The 16,531-nt window shown below is 33.8% G+C and overlaps 1 protein-coding gene and 1 long non-coding RNA gene across 2 annotated transcripts in view; one reads left to right on the top strand and one right to left on the bottom strand.

Annotated features, from left to right (window-relative positions):
• Positions 1-2,700: 2,700 nt before the first annotated feature.
• On the bottom strand, positions 2,701-14,346 carry LOC130824514 (xylose isomerase). Its single transcript, XM_057689554.1, has 21 exons — positions 14,174-14,346; positions 12,486-12,566; positions 12,290-12,391; positions 12,110-12,184; positions 11,886-12,015; positions 11,705-11,796; positions 11,441-11,491; positions 6,264-6,340; positions 6,132-6,186; positions 5,945-6,046; positions 5,600-5,651; positions 5,396-5,441; positions 5,271-5,326; positions 4,538-4,589; positions 4,358-4,437; positions 4,172-4,242; positions 3,974-4,014; positions 3,498-3,597; positions 3,337-3,408; positions 3,067-3,144; positions 2,701-2,982 (listed from the first exon to the last, which is right to left on the bottom strand). The coding sequence occupies exons 2-21, from the start codon at positions 12,543-12,545 to the stop codon at positions 2,947-2,949; spliced, it is 1,428 nt and encodes a 475-aa protein (XP_057545537.1). The 5' UTR covers positions 12,546-12,566; positions 14,174-14,346; the 3' UTR covers positions 2,701-2,946.
• A 1,023-nt stretch (positions 14,347-15,369) lies between these two features.
• Positions 15,370-16,531, top strand: part of LOC130824513 (uncharacterized) — a 2,270-nt gene continuing 1,108 nt past the window's right edge. The window contains exon 1 of the long non-coding RNA XR_009046726.1: positions 15,370-15,713. This is a non-coding gene — a long non-coding RNA (uncharacterized LOC130824513). The remainder of the gene's footprint in view (positions 15,714-16,531) is intronic.

Genomic DNA, 16,531 nt, shown 5'->3' with positions numbered 1-16,531 from the left:
ACTTCGAGTTTTGATTCCTAACAATTCATAGAAACACAAAGCTTCCTCTACTTCACTATAAAACTAAATCAATAACATTCCTCTACAGTAGTTGCGATGGATCTAGTGAGCGAGGTTGTATGACTCCCACCTCGTCGCTTATAGGAGAGTGGATCGTGCGATGATCATGGCTCTAGTCGAGTGCTTGCGTCAAGAGGTGCATATCTTTCACCTTCCATTAGGTGAGGCTACTATCACTCTCTTTTATGTAGCTGTACTCACACGACTTCCCATTAACAGACATGTCGTGTCAACTATTGGCCGCCAGCTATTGAGCTGGCGAGATATCGTAGAGAGGGTCCTAAGAGTGCGGCCTCCCGCTGAGGCAGTTCGAGGGAGCGGGTTGTATTATAGGTGGCTAGCGCAGACATTCTCACACCTCCCTGAGGGTGCAGATGAAGTCACTGTTGAGAGATACGCAAAGGCGTATCTCTTATACCTGATTGGTGTTGTCTTGTTTGCCGACAAGACTAGTAGTCAAGTACATCTGCTATACTTAACGTTACTCGATGCACCCTGGGAGTGCATTCGGGAATACAATTGGGGATAGCCCTAGGTTACCTATACAAGAGGCTATGTGGTGCCTCCATAAAGAACGTGAAGGAGATGGTAGGACCAATAATTATTCTCCAGGTAATACTAACTTTAAATTTTTATTTATTAATATCTTTGAATAGTTACACGTACTTAATTATGTTTACATTTCATAGCTTTGGGCTTACGAGCACATCCTCATTGGGCAACCAATGAGAATTGTTGGTCGTGGTGCTGTTGCTCCACCTATCATTCCACCGCTTGAACTCCCATATGGATGGCGGTGGTCTTTTGATCGACGCACGAAAACTCGCACTGGATCTGGTGTAGGATTTTATCGCGATCAGCTGGATCTACTTCGCCCTAACCAAGTAAATGCTCGACTCCTTAACCTCATTACTAGCATATTGCGTAATTTATTAATTTCCTCTTAACTTGTAGTTTTGATATTTTGTAAGTATAGTTTGTAAGTAGTTTCGATATTTTTTTAATGACACCGCGAGGTATCCTCGCCGCCGCTCAGTACGCACCGACGATGATATAGTTTGTAAGTATTTTCGATATTTTTAATTTTTACCTAGAACTTTCATAATATAAAAATATTCTAACTTTTAAATGATTGCTGGCACAAGGCGTAGCAGCTGTGATTAGCTCTACCCATGAGGAGCCTGTGTGCGAAATAGCCCAGGGCATACTCCTAGGGACGCAGCTTCAGCACTTCATTTTCGATCGCTGAGACGGCACAGCCATCTACAGACGTCCAAAGATCATCTCCTCCTCCTGATGTTCATTTCGAGGAGATTGATGTGACATACCCCTACAAGGGAGCGGAGTCATCACAGGGAGCGGAGTCATCCCAGTATCAATCACCTGCTCCCTCTAATCTTTATACAACCGCCTCTTACCATCGTAAGAGGCGTAGGAGTCCTTCACAATTAGAAAGGATGGACGAGGGTGATGATCACTAGTTTTGTGTATAAGTGTACATATTATTGTATTTGAACATTTGAACAATATTGACATTTCTATATATTTTGTTATATATGTATATATATATAATATTTATTATGTTTATTATACACCTAATGTTTTATTTATTTAAATTTGTATACATTTGTTATATATGTATATATGTACATATGTATATTTATATATTTAAATTTGTATACATTAGTTATATATGTATATAAGTATATATGTATATTATATTGATTTATTATATATGTATATCTATATATGTATATTGTATTGATTTGTAATTTTAAACATAAAAAAAAGAAAAAAAATAAGATTCAACCAGCTATTCACTATTACTAACAGCAAACAAAAAAGTTTGGTCAAAAAAGGGTCAAAATCTTTGTTTGTTGTTACTTTAACAGCAAACAAATACCTTGAATTTTTTTCACCAAGATTTTTTGTTCACTGTTATTAACAGAGAACAAGCCGAACCTCTGCTCTAGGTAAAAACTGCTTAGTTTGGAAAATAAATTGTAAACTTAATTATTTATTGACTTTTTAATATTTTTTTGCTTATTTATTTCAAGTTTTTGTAACAATCTGGGCATTTTGATCCTAAAGGTATTAATTTTGACTTTATTTTCAAAATTGATACCTTTAAGGTCAAAATTGATAAATGCCTAGAAAATTAAAATGATTATACACGTGCGAATTGGACCGGCTCAAATTGATGGGCTCATAATGAGACCGTCTCGTCCAAGTTTTTGTGTAAAAAATAAAATAAAAAGAAAAAAAAGTTAACGGTTTTGGACAATGTTGGACGAAAAAATTAGAAAAGGTTACGGTTGTAAGATGCTCAATAGCACGAGGGTACCATTGATAATTAAAACACTACGATTAATACAATGCAAAAACTTGATGGTATTTCCCTATAAGAAAATATATATTAACCAAAGTACTCATACAACTTCTCACTTTTAAGATTTAAATCATAAAATTTTTCTACTTAATAAAATCGAAACTTTTAACTTGTATTATATATCTATTTTGCTAGTGTATCGGTCGTTAACTCTATTTTTTGCTAGTGTATTGGTCATTAAACTATAATCTTTTGCTGGTACATGAATCATATACTTCATTCAATATAATTTTTTGCTACTATATCTATTAGTCATTTAGCCGCCCTAATTAAAAATCCATGCTTCGCCCTTAGTAAACACATACAAACAATTTTAAAAACCCTAGAAACTCAAACTTTGATTTCATTATTATTATAACTCTAGTATATTGCCAATAAAGGCAATAAAACTAGAGGATCAACATTACCTATGATCTATGAATTATTATGCACTCAATGTTGATTCTCAGTTCTAAACATCTTGAAACCTTACATAGGTGGTTCTAAAATAGTATTGTCTACAGTGCAGAATGGAAAATCATCTCAACCAACTCCTGCAAAGAATAGAGGCATAACAGGACTCGATTATTATTAATCCCGAAGCGGAGTAAGACGTCAAATAAATGGCTTATATTTACCTGTTTGCCGGAAGGAACCTTAGGTTCGCCCCATTCTATAGCCTTCTTCTCGAGGAATTCAAAATCAGCCTTGCCAGCCTGAGGAAAGGGAATGATACATAACATTCCTGATGAGTGATATCCGATACTATTTGGTTTTAGTAATTCCCGCTTTGGCGGAGTTCGGGATTAGATGTATACACAACCTTACCCGTGTAATAACCAAGAGGTTGTTTCTAATTTACTTTTGATACGAGTATTCATTTAAGCAAAATAGACATCGACATGTACCTCTATTAAAGCCCCAATGTCTGACTCAAAGCTTTGATATCTCTTCTTTACGAGTTCGCCAAGTGACCCATCCTTCATTACGTGAAGTCCTTGACGTTAATGAGTGAAAAAGAGCATATAGGACGGCATTTGTAGGATGCAAAAAATGTGCCGATGGTTACCTCGATTAACTTAGCAGCGCTTCGGAGTCCACGAGCCATTGTATCCATTCCACTGATATGTGCGATAAACAAGTCCTCGACATCTGTGCTCTCCCTTCGGCTGAATTACATCATATATTAAGATTGGTGAAGAAAACAATGATGTATAAAAAGTGTCCAAATACCAACTCCCATGCTTTCTAGTAACTTTTTTTCGTTCTATCCCAGAAGTTTTTCATAATTTTACCTCACATGAAACATATATTAATATGCAAGGTAAGTATGGTCATGGAAATTAATGTGGAATATCTATACATCTGAAGCATTTTCACGACATTTTCATTAATATTATTGTCGGAAAATGACATTTTTTGATTGTGCTTTGTATCTTATTTACTTCGCTGTATTCATTTCGAATCCACTTTGAAGACGTCACTATATCTGCAATACTAAATAACAAATACTGGTATATAAGCAATCAAACAAGAACAACTTACAGCTTAGCATCGAAGTTGAATCCTCCAGGAGCCAACCCACCCTACAAAGGAACAAAGAGGGAAGACAAAAAAAAAAGAATAGATTTGAGAGTACATATAGCCACAACAAAACTACCGAGTTTCAACGACAGATGCATATCACGTAGTTTCATCTAACTTCAGTACAATAAAGCAGAGTATAATAACTAATAGATTTACGTTTTTAATGACGGTGAGCATCACTTTCGTAGCCTCTGCAATATCAGTCATGAACTCATCTGTATCCCAGCCTGTCACAAATCCAGTACATCGTTAAACGATAAACTAATTTTTGCATCTTAAAAGTACCCAGTAGTGCATTCCCTACCAAAACGCACTCACGAAGAGAAAGAGAAAAAAATACACCTGTTTGAGGGTCTCCGGTGTTTGCATCAATATTTCCAAGCAAGCCATTTATCCTTGCGGTCTCAAGCTCATGATGACAACTGTAAAACATCCAGGCAGTATTTGAGGAAAAAGATCTTTGACGGGTATCTAAAGAACCGTTATGGAGGATCAAAGTATTACAACAAAGATTAAACATACCTGTGACCCGATAATGTAGCATGATTGCATTCAATATTAAGCTTGAACTCATCTGTGAAAAAACAGTAAAAACAAAATGATCCTTATATCATTTGCGTGCAATCACAAACCAATGCAGAAGTAAAAGAATGATCAAGTGAATGCTTCAGTGACTCAACCCCTTGAACTAGTTGCTCCTCCGACCCATATAATTTGCACCAAATTTCTATTTAGAGTTGTCATACTATGCACTGTTTCCTGTTCTAATAGTGGTCCCCTTAAATATTCTCGTTTATTCTCATCTACAAAAACATTCTTTCTTTTATTTTCATCCACTTACTTCTTCAACCAACTTGCTATTTATCTTACTCACCAACTACAAATTAATATTTCACATTTATCAAGAGGTGCAAACTAAATAGAACTAAAGGAGTATTAATTATAAGATCCAAATGAAAATTATCACTTCACTCATAGAAGTAATGAGCTAAGAGGCTAGAAGAAAAGGTAATTTTATTTTCTTTTTTTTTGGAAATTATAAGGACATAATAGAATCAAACAAATTTAAAAGATTTACTTGAATAATAAAACAATATATGCTTAAGAAAAAAAGTTTAAAATGGCAAAAAAAAAAAAAGGGTTATATGGAATATGGATGATCTAAAATAAAAAATTCAAGCCTAAAGTAAGTTTTCTGCATATTTGGATGAAGCAAAATAAAAAATTTTTGAAGGAAAAGAGAATCTAACACCACCTATAAGTCCGTATTTACGCAAGAAATTAGCTGTTGTCGCTGCATCCCAGTCATACCTATCAGCAAAGGAATTTGCTCAGATTCCACAAGATATAAAATATAGGCAGTTTTAAAGGAAAACATACTGGTGCTTAGTTGGCTCCTGGGGTTTTGGTTCAATAAGCAAAGTTCCTGTCAGAAGGAATACAAAATAGATGACGTTAATGCAAACAAAAAAAACATTTATTGCAATGGAGTATATGCAAGTTATAAAAATTCAATCAAAAAAAATGCTTTTTGAGACCTTCATTTCCCAAGTCAGTTAAACATAAAAATAAACATGGAATTACCCTTAAACCCTATCTTCTTCTTATAGTTTGCAGCAGCTTCAAGAAACCGTGCCTGCCAATCAGAAATTAATTAATTATGGTGCATCAGCAACTATTCAAGAGAAGTTATAGTGAACAGGAAAGCAACATAATACAGATGTAATGTAATATTGCTAAGCAGTGGACATTTTGAAAAAAATATATATTGCTAAGGATTGAAAAAAAGGTTAAAACGCAACGGATTTAATGCTCCATCTAAATGAAATTTCATAATAATAGAAAAAGTTCCGGAATATATAGAAAAAAGTCAAAGTGGGATGGACAGGGATACTTGAACAACGGACAGTCATATTAAAGTTTTCATACCATGTGATCAAGCTCTCTTCCCATATCAGTATTTAGAAGCGTCTGGTAACCTTCACGACCACCCCAGAAAACATAGTTTTCTCCGCCTAAATAATGTGTCACCTGTATAATGTGAAGTAACATAAAAAATGGCTCTTGAAATCAGACCTATGTACTTATCTTTTGTCAACATAACAGAAAAACTTACCTCAATAGCCTTTTTCACTTGAGCAGCAGCATATGCATATACCCCCACCTCAGGACTGCAAAGGGAAGCTCAGCGGTCATTGAAGCAGCAAATATTTGAGTATGAAGAAAAAAGGAGGATGCTTTTTCATACCTCGTGGCTCCTCCATGCATGTAACGAGGATGATTGAACAATTGAGCAGTACCCCACAATGGATGAATCTTGGATCCCTGTTTTTCCAATACAAGTCAATCAGATTCAACAAATGAATATTAAATACAATCTAGATGCCCCAACCCCAACCATTGCTTTACTACTTACTGCAAGGGACAAAAAGCTTACAGAAATTTTACACAAGGAAACGCGTTAATAAATTACTCAAGCTCAATACAATCGAATCAAGAAAGAAGCACATCAAAAAATATAAGGTCAATCATATAAATGAACCAATGTTACCTGGAACAACATTCGGTTTGGAACGAGAAACGGGGAACGGGAACGGGAACACAAAACGCAACCTAGATTCTCGGGAACGATTGGGTACGAGATAAATTATGTATAAAATATATATTTGAAAACAAAATTAAATTAAAATGATTATTTTGCTTTATGAAATTATTTTCAAGTGGAATTGATTTAGATTTCTATGTTTGATCTCGTTTTTTCCATCTCCTTTTATCTTTAATTTATAAATGAAGGCCAAAATACCTTTCAAAAAAGGTCTTCTAAACTGGGACGCCACTTTGAGCGATTTGGGTTGCGTTTCGTGGTGATTGGGGACAGACGTTTCCGGATTGCGAAACGTAGCTAGGTTCCACGTTCCACGTTCCACGTTCCATGTAACTAAGAAATGAACAATAGAATTTCTAGGTTGGCACGTCCTACTAGCCCTTTGAAACTGCAGTTCTTGTTAGACTCAATGACACATAAAAATGTATTCGGAAAAACTAATCATAGAAAACAAGTTGTTAGCTTATCACAGATTCAATCTCATTTATTAACAACAAATATGTAATATGGAGTAACTATTGAACAAAAAAAAGCGCCCAAGACACAGGAACCACAACATGGTGGTGCAAAGCTACTTAAATGTAAAAAGCTACACTACTTCAAGTCTTTGACCTATTTGTTTCATCCAAAAGAACTTGTATTGGACATCATACTTGAGATAAAATTTTGGCTAGAACTAGAAAACTAGTCAGCCTGAAATGCGTATATAGGTATTGTAATGTGAAAAGGCATATGCATGAGTCTGTTGGAATCAGAAATACTTCATGAACATTTTGTCCATGCAATCAAAATTTAGGCAATGTCCACAGATTCCCCATATTAGAAATGTTGAATCTTTGCATGTCACAACTTGGATACATATTAATATTTGAAACATGCACTATTTCTGCGTAACATAGGTGCAAAGAAAAATTTTAAAAAGTCTTAGTTTTAAAAGGCGCGGGGCGCACCGAGGGGCCAAAAGTCCTTCTTTTTTCCAAGGCGCAAAGCAAAGGTGTGGGCTTTATGTATGGGAGGCGGCGCACAATTTCACTAAAAAGCTCTAAAATCAATTTTAAAACATATTTCATACTTAGAAATAAAAACAAAGTGATATTCATATTATAATGATGTATAAATAAGCTAAAAATTACTTTAGGACATAAAGTCATGCAATAACTCGATAGGTCGATAACATGGTCTTGAGATAAGTAAAGAAATAAAACTAAAACAAAGGCAGAGGTAAAGAAAAAAAAAGCAGTAGTTCTTGATGCTTGAAATGTTTTGTGACACACTTAAACAAACAGTTAAAACCTAAACCTAAATCAAAATCATACGTCGATAAGTGAAGATGGGGGCTATTCAAGGTATTGTTACCCCAAATGACATTCGGTTTGGAAGGGAAATAGGAACGGGAACAAGGAACACAACCTAGATGCATTGTGTATAATAAATATATTTGAAAACAAAATTAAATTAAAATGATTTTTTTACTGTAAGAAATTGTTTTTAAGTGATTTTTTATTTGGTTTCTATGTTTCATCTCGTTTTTCCCTCCTTCATTTTTCTAAATGAAGGCCAAAATACCTTTTTAAAAGGTCTTCTATAACGGGAACTCACCTTGAGTAATTTGGGTAGCGTTTCGTAGTGATTAGGGATGGAGGTTCCCGGATGGTAAGACTTGGCTACATTCCACGTTCCATGTAACAATGCTTCAAGCTTATTTTTGCTCTTTTGTTTCTCACTCCATATTTTTACTTTAGGACAAGAAAGGGGGTTTATTTATGCTTTCCATTCAATTAACTACTAAGAATTGAGGGTTATTTCAGTAATACCAGGCAAAGACATGTTATTCATCAAAAAATCACATCTAGCAAACGCGAGGCGCACGGGGCGTTAAAAAGTGTACCTTTGAAGAGCCTCTTGTATCGCGTTGAGCCTAGAATCAAGGAGGCATTTAAATGGTCGCCTCTAAGAGCCTCACGCCTAGGCGCGCCTCGGGCGCACTTTTAAAACACGGAAAAAACTTTGAGCACATGATGATGATGATAAGTTAATTCACTATGAAAACTCCAAAGCGTACAAGACCAAAAGAAGCCAGAGTAGTTTTCAGAGGATCAACGACTATAGGGTGCTAAACAGGTTGCCAGCCTTGATTAATGAAAACTCCAAAGTGTAGTAGACCAAAATTTTCTTCCCAACTGTACCAATTTCTCTCTTACCACTCTAATCAATGTCGTTTGAGAACAGTGATACAACAATGCACCAACTGAGTAGTTTGAAATAAATATGTAGTGGATTGCATTCTTATACCCATACACAGTTAATAATAGAATAACTAAAAATGATTAAAAAACCGTTTTGATGAGACAATCGACATTATTAAATAATCATGGAACCGGAACAATCAGTTCTATGGAATTGGACCGAACCGTGGAAGTGGAACCGGACGGTTCCATGGAAGCGCCTAAACTAGCCATTGGTGCCATTACTAAATGTTGGAGCTTCCTTTAAAAATAAGGATGAGTTCTTCATTCATTCCACAACCTCTACTTCTCCCTTTAATTCCACAATCACTCTCTTAATTACTCAAATGGTCTTTTAATTTCTCCAATTATGTTTAATCTTATAGTTCTTTAATTATTAAAAACCAATGTGTCTTTCTTCTTGAAAGAAACTAAAAAGAATGTTCGATTTGTGGAAAAATAATTAGAAGGATTAAGCTCCAAAGAAAGGCTAATTCTACTCTGACGGAATCAACAACACCGTCGGGTAGTAACTATGAGGTTGAGCCAAACCACGTCAAAGGGTCTGATAAAGATTTAGATCATTTTGTGAAATGAATTTGAAGATAAATTGAAATAGATGATGACGAAGAAGAAGCACCAACCCCTATTGGGGATTTGGGGTAATTAGATCTCAACAATCATCAATGAAATCACAGCAACAACGCGTGCAAAACGTGTCAAATTCCAAAATATTGATTTCTTCAAATATTTGGTTATACTTTAATTTGAATTATAAATTGTTTATTTATTGTAGTATTTGTATATGACTTTATGATTTAAATTTTTATTTAGAAAAAGAAAAGCATGAATCAGTAAGACAACCTTTTCTGGCAATACTTTCATCGATGTGTGGACCTATTTTCCGAAGAAAGAAACCGACAATCTAGACGTTTTCCTATGCACATGTCATTTATCAACTATTTACACAGAATACGTAGACAACTTAGTATTCCTCTGGGATACTAGGTTCAGTCCTATTTTCCCTATATTCTATAATAATCGTCTATATCATTACTTCCTCGTTCATTTATGAACTACATTTTTTTCTTATTTTAGTAAATATTTTAATGACAATTGACATGCAAAGAATTTCAATAATACCAAAAAAAAGTGACACTTATTATTTTAAAATTCTATATTATTACGTATATTTAGATTTAAACAAGAAAGCTGAACGGTGCTCCAACCCTATTCACGTGTTGAACTAAAGGAATTGCATGTCTCAATTTTTTGGAACCGAAATCGAATGGAACTTATACCAAAATCAACCTAACCCAGACTGTGGCCATCTCTAAGCCCGCCTAATAGGTCAAGACTTGTTTAGTTATAAAGTTGAAATACATAAAAGGAAAATGTGGAATAGTAAAAAGTTATCAAATGTGTATGAGGCATGGAATAAAACTGCAGTCGCGTATGCTTTTGCGAAAACTTTTGGGTGTTGCAGAAAACGACTATAAAGAAGTAAAAACGAGAATAATGGGCAATGTGATATGAATTTTTGATAAAAAAAAAAACTCTAAATAGGAGTTTTGAAATTATAATTGCATTTTTGTTGTTGAACTACTAATATTATGCAATAATATGCACTTCATGAGGTACTTTAAGTATAGAATTAATTAATTTATTAGTTAATTATTTTGTTCAACTAAAACCATGTGTAACTATAATTTCTGTGATCTTAATAATTGAAGTTAATGGGTATAAATAAATTTTAATCGGAAGACAATAGCTTCGCAACAAAGAAACACTGTAGTAACGGTGAACTAACAGGCATTACACGTTGCGCAACGATCAACGCGATGTTCTGACCTTGAAAATTCATGTATGAGGTAACGTAAAGGGATTTAACATCACATCAACTCTCAAACGGTGGGTAACATAACAGGCGTTATGCAACATAATGGGGGAACTTTTATTCCATGGTATGAGCTAAATATTTGTCTCATGACATGAGCTAATCCAAGTGTTCCATAAGTTTCCTAAGATACAAGAAACATCACTTATCACCTATTAGCAAATGAGGAAAAAGCAGATGCAGTATTTATGACTCCATGCAATACACTCAGATATTTTTGATATTGGATTATAAATGTTCAATTTTATCAAGAAACGGGCTTTTTATATAAGCTCTTAAATTTAAGATTTTTTTTCTTGATCTTATTTAACACCCCCAAAGTTTAAAGTAGCCCTTTACCATCTCATTTATTACACCAAGTACAGCTAAAACTAGCTTGGAAGCAATGATTACTTGATTAGCTTCTTAAAGTTGGGTAATCAAAACATATTCAAGTTGCATCGTCGTTCTTAACAGACATGAAATCCACTATAGTTTCATACCATAAGAAACTTCAGCAGTTCAGATAAACACCATCAATTCAAACATATATAACAATTTTTTCAAACAAAAAACAAAAGTAGAGCTTGCTTTAAGTTTACTCCCTCAAATCTAACAAAAGCCCTCATCAACACTCACAAACCCGATGGATATGCATTAGTTTTCCTAATTCTTTATTAAATATAACGCATAAGGATCAAAATCTCAAAGCAACATACCTGCAATTCCTTGGCTAAAGCTACCACTTCATCCAAGTTTTTATTTGTTTCCTGCAATAATAGCCAAAACTTCACCAACTACAAATGACAAAAAAAATTTAAACAAGAAATCTATACAACAGTGATTGTAGAGTTTAGTTATAATGACACAAGAAAGTGCACATCAAACTGCGTTGTAATTGCTTCAGGATGTAGTGCACTTCACAATTGATTTAGGAAGCCATAAAGTTCATTCTATAACCATTTCTAAGATAATCAACTTACCTCTATCGTTTTTCCATCTGGAGCGATATCCCTATCATGAAAGCACCAAAATTCAACTCCAAGCTTATTAATGAACTCAAAGTTAGCTCTCACTACAAGCAAGAAAGCAAATGTTACTTAATAACTCTACTTGAAACTCTTCGTATGATCTCATTTAGAAGGTAAAGTGCATCAATCTTACTTCTTCTCTTGGCCATGGCAACAGAATTGGTGCCATCTTCCCATGGCCAAAATTTTGTGGGTGCACCAAAGGGGTCACCCCCTGTTCCACGAAATGTATGCCAAAATGCTACACTAAATCTAAACCAGTCCTGTAGTTTGTTTCAAAAAAGATGTCACGGCCATATTATACAAAGAAAATTTTTCAAATCCAAACCAAATATTCAGAAGATAGTTAAAGCCAACCTTCATTTTCTTCCCTAGGATCACCTCTTCAGCATTATAATATTTAAATGCCAAATGATTTTTGCTTTTAGGCCCCTAACAGTATTACAATTTACAAATACAAAGAGCATTAGGAAAGACATTACCAACCTGGTGTCTCAAGAAAACTATAAATTTATACCAAGAGATACTAAAAATTACCTCATACTTAATACTAGGAATTCCAGGGAAGAATTCCCCTTCCCATTCATCATCACCACATCCGCTGCCTTCAGCGGGACAAGTTGGTGGACCGACCGCCACCTATGTACAATGTAAACACATAGAATAAGAATAAGCTATACTAACTTAGAGTATATGATAATAACGAACTTAAGTAAAGTAGAAGCATGTTTACCACTGCAGTCAACACAAGATTCAAACAACATAGAAGCAGAAACTTTATCCTCATCCTCATTCTGTTCTAATTTTCTCACTTCTGTCAAGAAAGCAATAACAAAAGACAAAACAAAACAACAATCATGAATATATAGCATGTGGGAATAGTGAATTCAAATGACATAAATTCCTAACACATAGAAGTCTCTAACTCTCCTACATGACCATACTAAGTTATGTTACTCATGATTCAAAACAGCAACACATCAAATTCACAAGAAGTAAAGATCGAACGTAGTGTCACACGATTTGCCAATCTCATCATGAATCACAAATAAAAAAGATATTAAGGCCGGGTTTGGGCTATTTCCGAGAAATTTCGAGCGAATCGAGAGTTAAAAAGCAAATTAACTAGCGAAATTAAAACAATGAATATTGAGAAGTGAGCAATAGGCATAAGTAAAACTGAAACTGGTTGTTTTAAGTAACTATGTTCTAGAGTTAATAGTCCCTCATAATGAAAATGAACACATAAAGCAACTAAGTAACTATGTTCTAGAGTTAATAGTCCCTCATAATGAAAATGAACACATAAAGCAACTATAGTGAACTCTATTGCCTGCAAGTGAATACTCTTTCAAATTGTTAAGTCACCTTTCATTTCAAAGAAGGCAAATAAAAAAAGGACTTATTTTATGTATTAACTAATAACAAATATATAACTACTAGTACATAGTTGATCAAACGGAAAAGGAAAGCCAATCCTTATAGGGTATAAGGAGGAAAAGTAAATCATAGAACGTTTTTGTACCGGTAGGCTGAAAAAAGGGAAAGACTAGAGAGGGGTAGACAGAATCAACTCAAGTTTCTCTTTAGAGAAAATGGTACATGATCCAATCGAGACAAAACCTGATTCTGGATTATTAAACTTAAACAATATGAAATAAATTATTGATAATTGGGAATCAGTGATGCCAATCAATCAATTACTACAAAAGGGAGATATGTTACTTCCTCCATTCTTTTTTACTTGCAACATAGTTCACTTCGATACTATTCATCTAGCCAATTGACTTTTAAATTTTCGGTAATTTATAAGTTAAAACATAGCCATATGAGATCTTATTTGAATCGTCTCGACTATCTTATTTGAATCGTCTCGACTCAAAGTTTTCATAATTTTTTAATATGTATAATTAGAGATATTAACAATTGAATTCATACATTGGGAGGTGTAAATGGTGCTAAGTAAATAAGAACAAGTATAACCCTTCAATAGAATCATCATTGACTTGGCCACCAACCCCACTACAAAAAGCATCAAACGGAAAAAATATCAACTTGATCAAATTCAACCCCTGAGGCTAAAACCAGTGGTAAAAGCAAAATTACGAAAAACAAATATAAAGAATAAAAAGATGCAATTTAGAAATGGGCGCTACAGAGAACAAAAAACATGGAATTGAAAAGTACCCAGAACAGATAAAATACCAATATATGTAATCTTATAAATGGCCATTAATCCTCATACAAATTTATTTAAAACCTATAAAAATAATAACTCAAATACAGAATCAAAATCATAGGAGTAAATCTAAAAATGCAAATTTACGAATGAATCCAATAGTACGATCAATGATAAAACAGAAAAATGCAAAAAAAAAAAAAAAAAAAAAAAAAAAAAAAAAAGAGAAAAAGAGAGCTTACAAAATAAAAAATGGCGAGTGAATATGGATAGAGATGGGGGAACAGACTTGAGCAATTATATCGGCCAATTTATGAGGCTTTTTATTCGGAACTTTCTTGCTTTTCTTAAAATTCGAGGCAAATTTAGGCATATAATTTTTTTGGAATTGCAGGTGGTGACAGTGTGGACAAACATGTTTTTTAATCCGTGTATTTATCTTAATCTTCAAAATATCTTACGTAGAAGATAAAACATTAGTTTTTATTAAATTTATATTATTATTATTATTATAAATTATAACGACTTTATTCATAAAGTAAATATCTCAAACTTTCAATCAGCCCTATGAAATAATTTTTTAAAATTCTTTTGAAATGAATACTTGTTTTAACAAAAATATATATATATTATTTGTCATATATATTAGTTGGAAACTTAGAGTCTTCATATAGATTAGAAAAATTTAAATAAAAAAAGTCAAAAACTCAAAAATTAGCACATGAATTTTTCCTAAAACTTTTTAAAGAGAATAGGAGTGGAAGAAAGTATAAGACAAATAAAAAAAGATGATAGGAAATAGTACAATAGTAAATATATTTATGTGATTATGATTGGGATATGCGATTATCCAAAAAAAGAGCATTAAAACTTCATCCAAAAACATGCATACTCGGTTATGACGTGGATATATGTATTATATGGCCGCATTACGGATACTATCGGTTTAGACTTTAAAGTTTTGGACTCGATTTGATTTTAATTTAAGAGTTTGAATTCATCATAATTTTATGATTCAGCTTCATACTTTTGAGATTCATATTTGATTTGTATTTGACTCGTAACACTCCGAGATTTTAATAATGAAATTATTTAATATTTTAATAATTTTTAAAGATTTTACAATTACATTAAATTATTTCGGAATTAGTTTTAATAAATTTCTTGAAATACATGAATTTAAATGTTAACTTATATATATATCAGAAATATAGTTACAATTTCTTAAATAAAGAGGTTCGAATCAAAATGATTATTTTATTAAAATGTGTGAGGCCGCAAAAGTGGGTCTCTTAGTTGGGTCTCGCAAGAAAATGAATCGAGATAAAAATAAATAAATAAATAAACATAATAATAATAATAATAATAATAATAATAATAATAATGATAATAGTAATAGCAAGTATAAAACCAGGGAAAACCCTGAATACTCAAGTTTAGCCATCAGTTCCCTCTCTCAATTCCTTTCCCTCACTCACGGGTCAGCCGCTGCTCCTCACTTCCCTTCTCCTCTCCTCTTCCCTTCTCTCCTCTTCCCTTCTCTCCGCCCTCCCTCACTATCGGCACACCACCACCACCAGGCCACGTTTTTTTTCTCCACCGTGAGCAGCCACCGCAGAAGACCAGGTCTCCCTTCCCCACGAGCAGTCACGACAGTAGGAACCACGTTTTTGCCCAGCCTGCCGCTAGCAAACAGGGGTTCAGACAGCCGGTTTTGGCCCTCGTGCATCACCACCACGACCTTCATCCACCTCTTCACCATTCTTGCTAGTTTTAAACCTTGTAAGCCATCTCCTCTTCTTCCATTTGATTCTTCTTGTTTCAATTAAAAGTTTATAAGGGTTATGTGTGTGATGTTGATTTTTGTGTTAAGTACTTTGAATCTTAGGGTTAGTAATTAAATATGTTATCTTTGAACACGAAATGATTAGGGTTTGGATTTAGAAATGAAATTACAAATGGTGTGCGTTTATCCTATATTTTGATGGTGTGATGATTGATTAAATAACCTTAAACATCGTTTGAAACTTAGTTGATTGATTTTGTTGTGATAGTTAGTAATGGTGATGATTGTGGTTGATTGTAGAAGTGATCTTGATTGTTAAATTGGAGATGATAGTTGCTAGTTGTTATGGTTTGATTGTTGCGAATTACAAGTATTCTTATTAGGTTGTTATTGAAGTCATAATACATAGTCTTAGTAAGGCCATGAGAATGATATCAACTTATTGTAGAAGGTTGTTAAGTTGCTTGTGGTGATGCTCGATTGTAGTCTCTCTAACTTTGGAGGATGTAGCGAAGAATGTTGCGATCTGACCACTTTAAGAATTGTCCTCATGTCATAGTAGTGTTATATTTAACCTTGTGAGACTTAAGTGTGAATCGTTATAACTCAAAGTTAGTTGGTGTAATGAAACAGACGAAATAATCCTTTTATTCTTTGCCAATGGAAAAACTTGTGTTATTGTTCAATTGACGATTATGTTTGGTGTTGAATGAGATGCGTACGTGCTAGAAGTAATTGAAAACTTGTCGTGAATGGATGATAGTGGTTACCTTGGTTTCTAGCTGGTATGACAAAGTAGTTAAGAGAACTTATA

This window comes from Amaranthus tricolor, chromosome 9, assembly GCF_026212465.1.
Source record: "Amaranthus tricolor cultivar Red isolate AtriRed21 chromosome 9, ASM2621246v1, whole genome shotgun sequence".
Lineage (NCBI taxonomy): Eukaryota > Viridiplantae > Streptophyta > Magnoliopsida > Caryophyllales > Amaranthaceae > Amaranthus > Amaranthus tricolor.
Note: the sequence above shows the minus strand (reverse complement) of the source record. Positions and strands in the feature narration are given on the sequence as shown.